This window comes from Propithecus coquereli, unplaced genomic scaffold (assembly GCF_000956105.1).
Source record: "Propithecus coquereli isolate 6110/MARCELLA unplaced genomic scaffold, Pcoq_1.0 Scaffold308, whole genome shotgun sequence".
NCBI lineage: Eukaryota > Metazoa > Chordata > Mammalia > Primates > Indriidae > Propithecus > Propithecus coquereli.
Window position 1 is genome coordinate 1,134,679 of NW_012148708.1, and position 1,119 is coordinate 1,135,797.

The 1,119-nt window shown below is 32.0% G+C and overlaps 1 protein-coding gene across 1 annotated transcript in view; it reads left to right on the top strand.

The window, feature by feature from the left end:
- CEP76 (centrosomal protein 76kDa) overlaps window positions 1–1,119 on the top strand; it is an 18,764-nt gene that overhangs the window by 3,158 nt on the left and 14,487 nt on the right. Inside the window, exon 3 of the mRNA XM_012649966.1 lies at window positions 440–626. Coding sequence (XP_012505420.1) covers window positions 440–626 — 187 coding nt within the window. The remainder of the gene's footprint in view (window positions 1–439; window positions 627–1,119) is intronic.

A 1,119-nucleotide genomic window follows, 5' to 3' on the forward strand; every position in this document is an offset into this window, starting at 1 on the left:
TATTTTATAGGAACTGTACAGCTTGTGTTTTTAGTGGTAATCTGACAAATAAACTTGCTGAGTTGATAATTAGCTGAGTTTATAATTGTCTGATTTGGGTTGTGAAGGTGAAGACATGTTGAATAAGAAACAAAAAAGCAAAGGCATACTAGACCTTGCTTGGCTCTGATACCTTTCTTGCTGGGAGAAAGCAGCCAAGATGTAATCTCAGAAAAGGATATCATATTATGTATTCTTCCAGGGTGCAAATGATCCTGGTATATATAGTAGTAAATTTGTTACTCTTTCTCTTTTTTTAGTCTTTGGTTTTTTTTTTTCTGTCCAATTATTATTTCCTATGTCTTGATCACATTCTTTAAGTTATTTGGCAGTTTCCTCATATATATTGCTACACTTTACAGCTAATATTGATCCAACACGGAGGTATCTTTACCTTCAGGTTTTGGGTGGAAAAGCTTTCTTGGAACATCTGCAAGAGCCTGAGCCTTTACCAGGACAAGTTTGTTCAACATTTACTTTATGTTTACATTATCGAAACCAACGTTTTCGTTCTAAACCTGTTCCATGTGCCTGTGAACCAGATTTTCATGATGGCTTTTTACTTGAAGTACACAGAGAAAGCTTAGGTAAGAAACAATAATAAATTGTCATTTAATTGAGTAAATCTTTGTTAGGTTTTATTTTGAAACAACTATAGCAACTTTAGCTGTAAGAAGAGATTTGTAATGGATGTATCTCCCTAGTCTTTTGTTTTAATTTTTTTCCCCACTGCTCTTCTCAATTTAAACTACTACTACTTACCTTCTTGATTTATTCTCTGTTTGCTAATTAATTTTCTCTGAAGACTTTTTTTGGACTTCTAAATGTTGGCTCTTCAGTAATAAACACTTAAATACCTATTGTGTGCATAGTACCATACTAGGCAGGTCTTGGGGATATAGTAGAGAATGACATGATACTTCTATTTGTGAAGGATGGCCGGGTTTATGATGTTATATAATTTTAATAAGTCAAAGTTTAGATATGAATATATAACTCTCATTATTAAATTTTATGATACTTAATTCCTGTAATTGTTTTAAACTGTGCTTCTTTCAATAAAGATATTTTTTACATTTC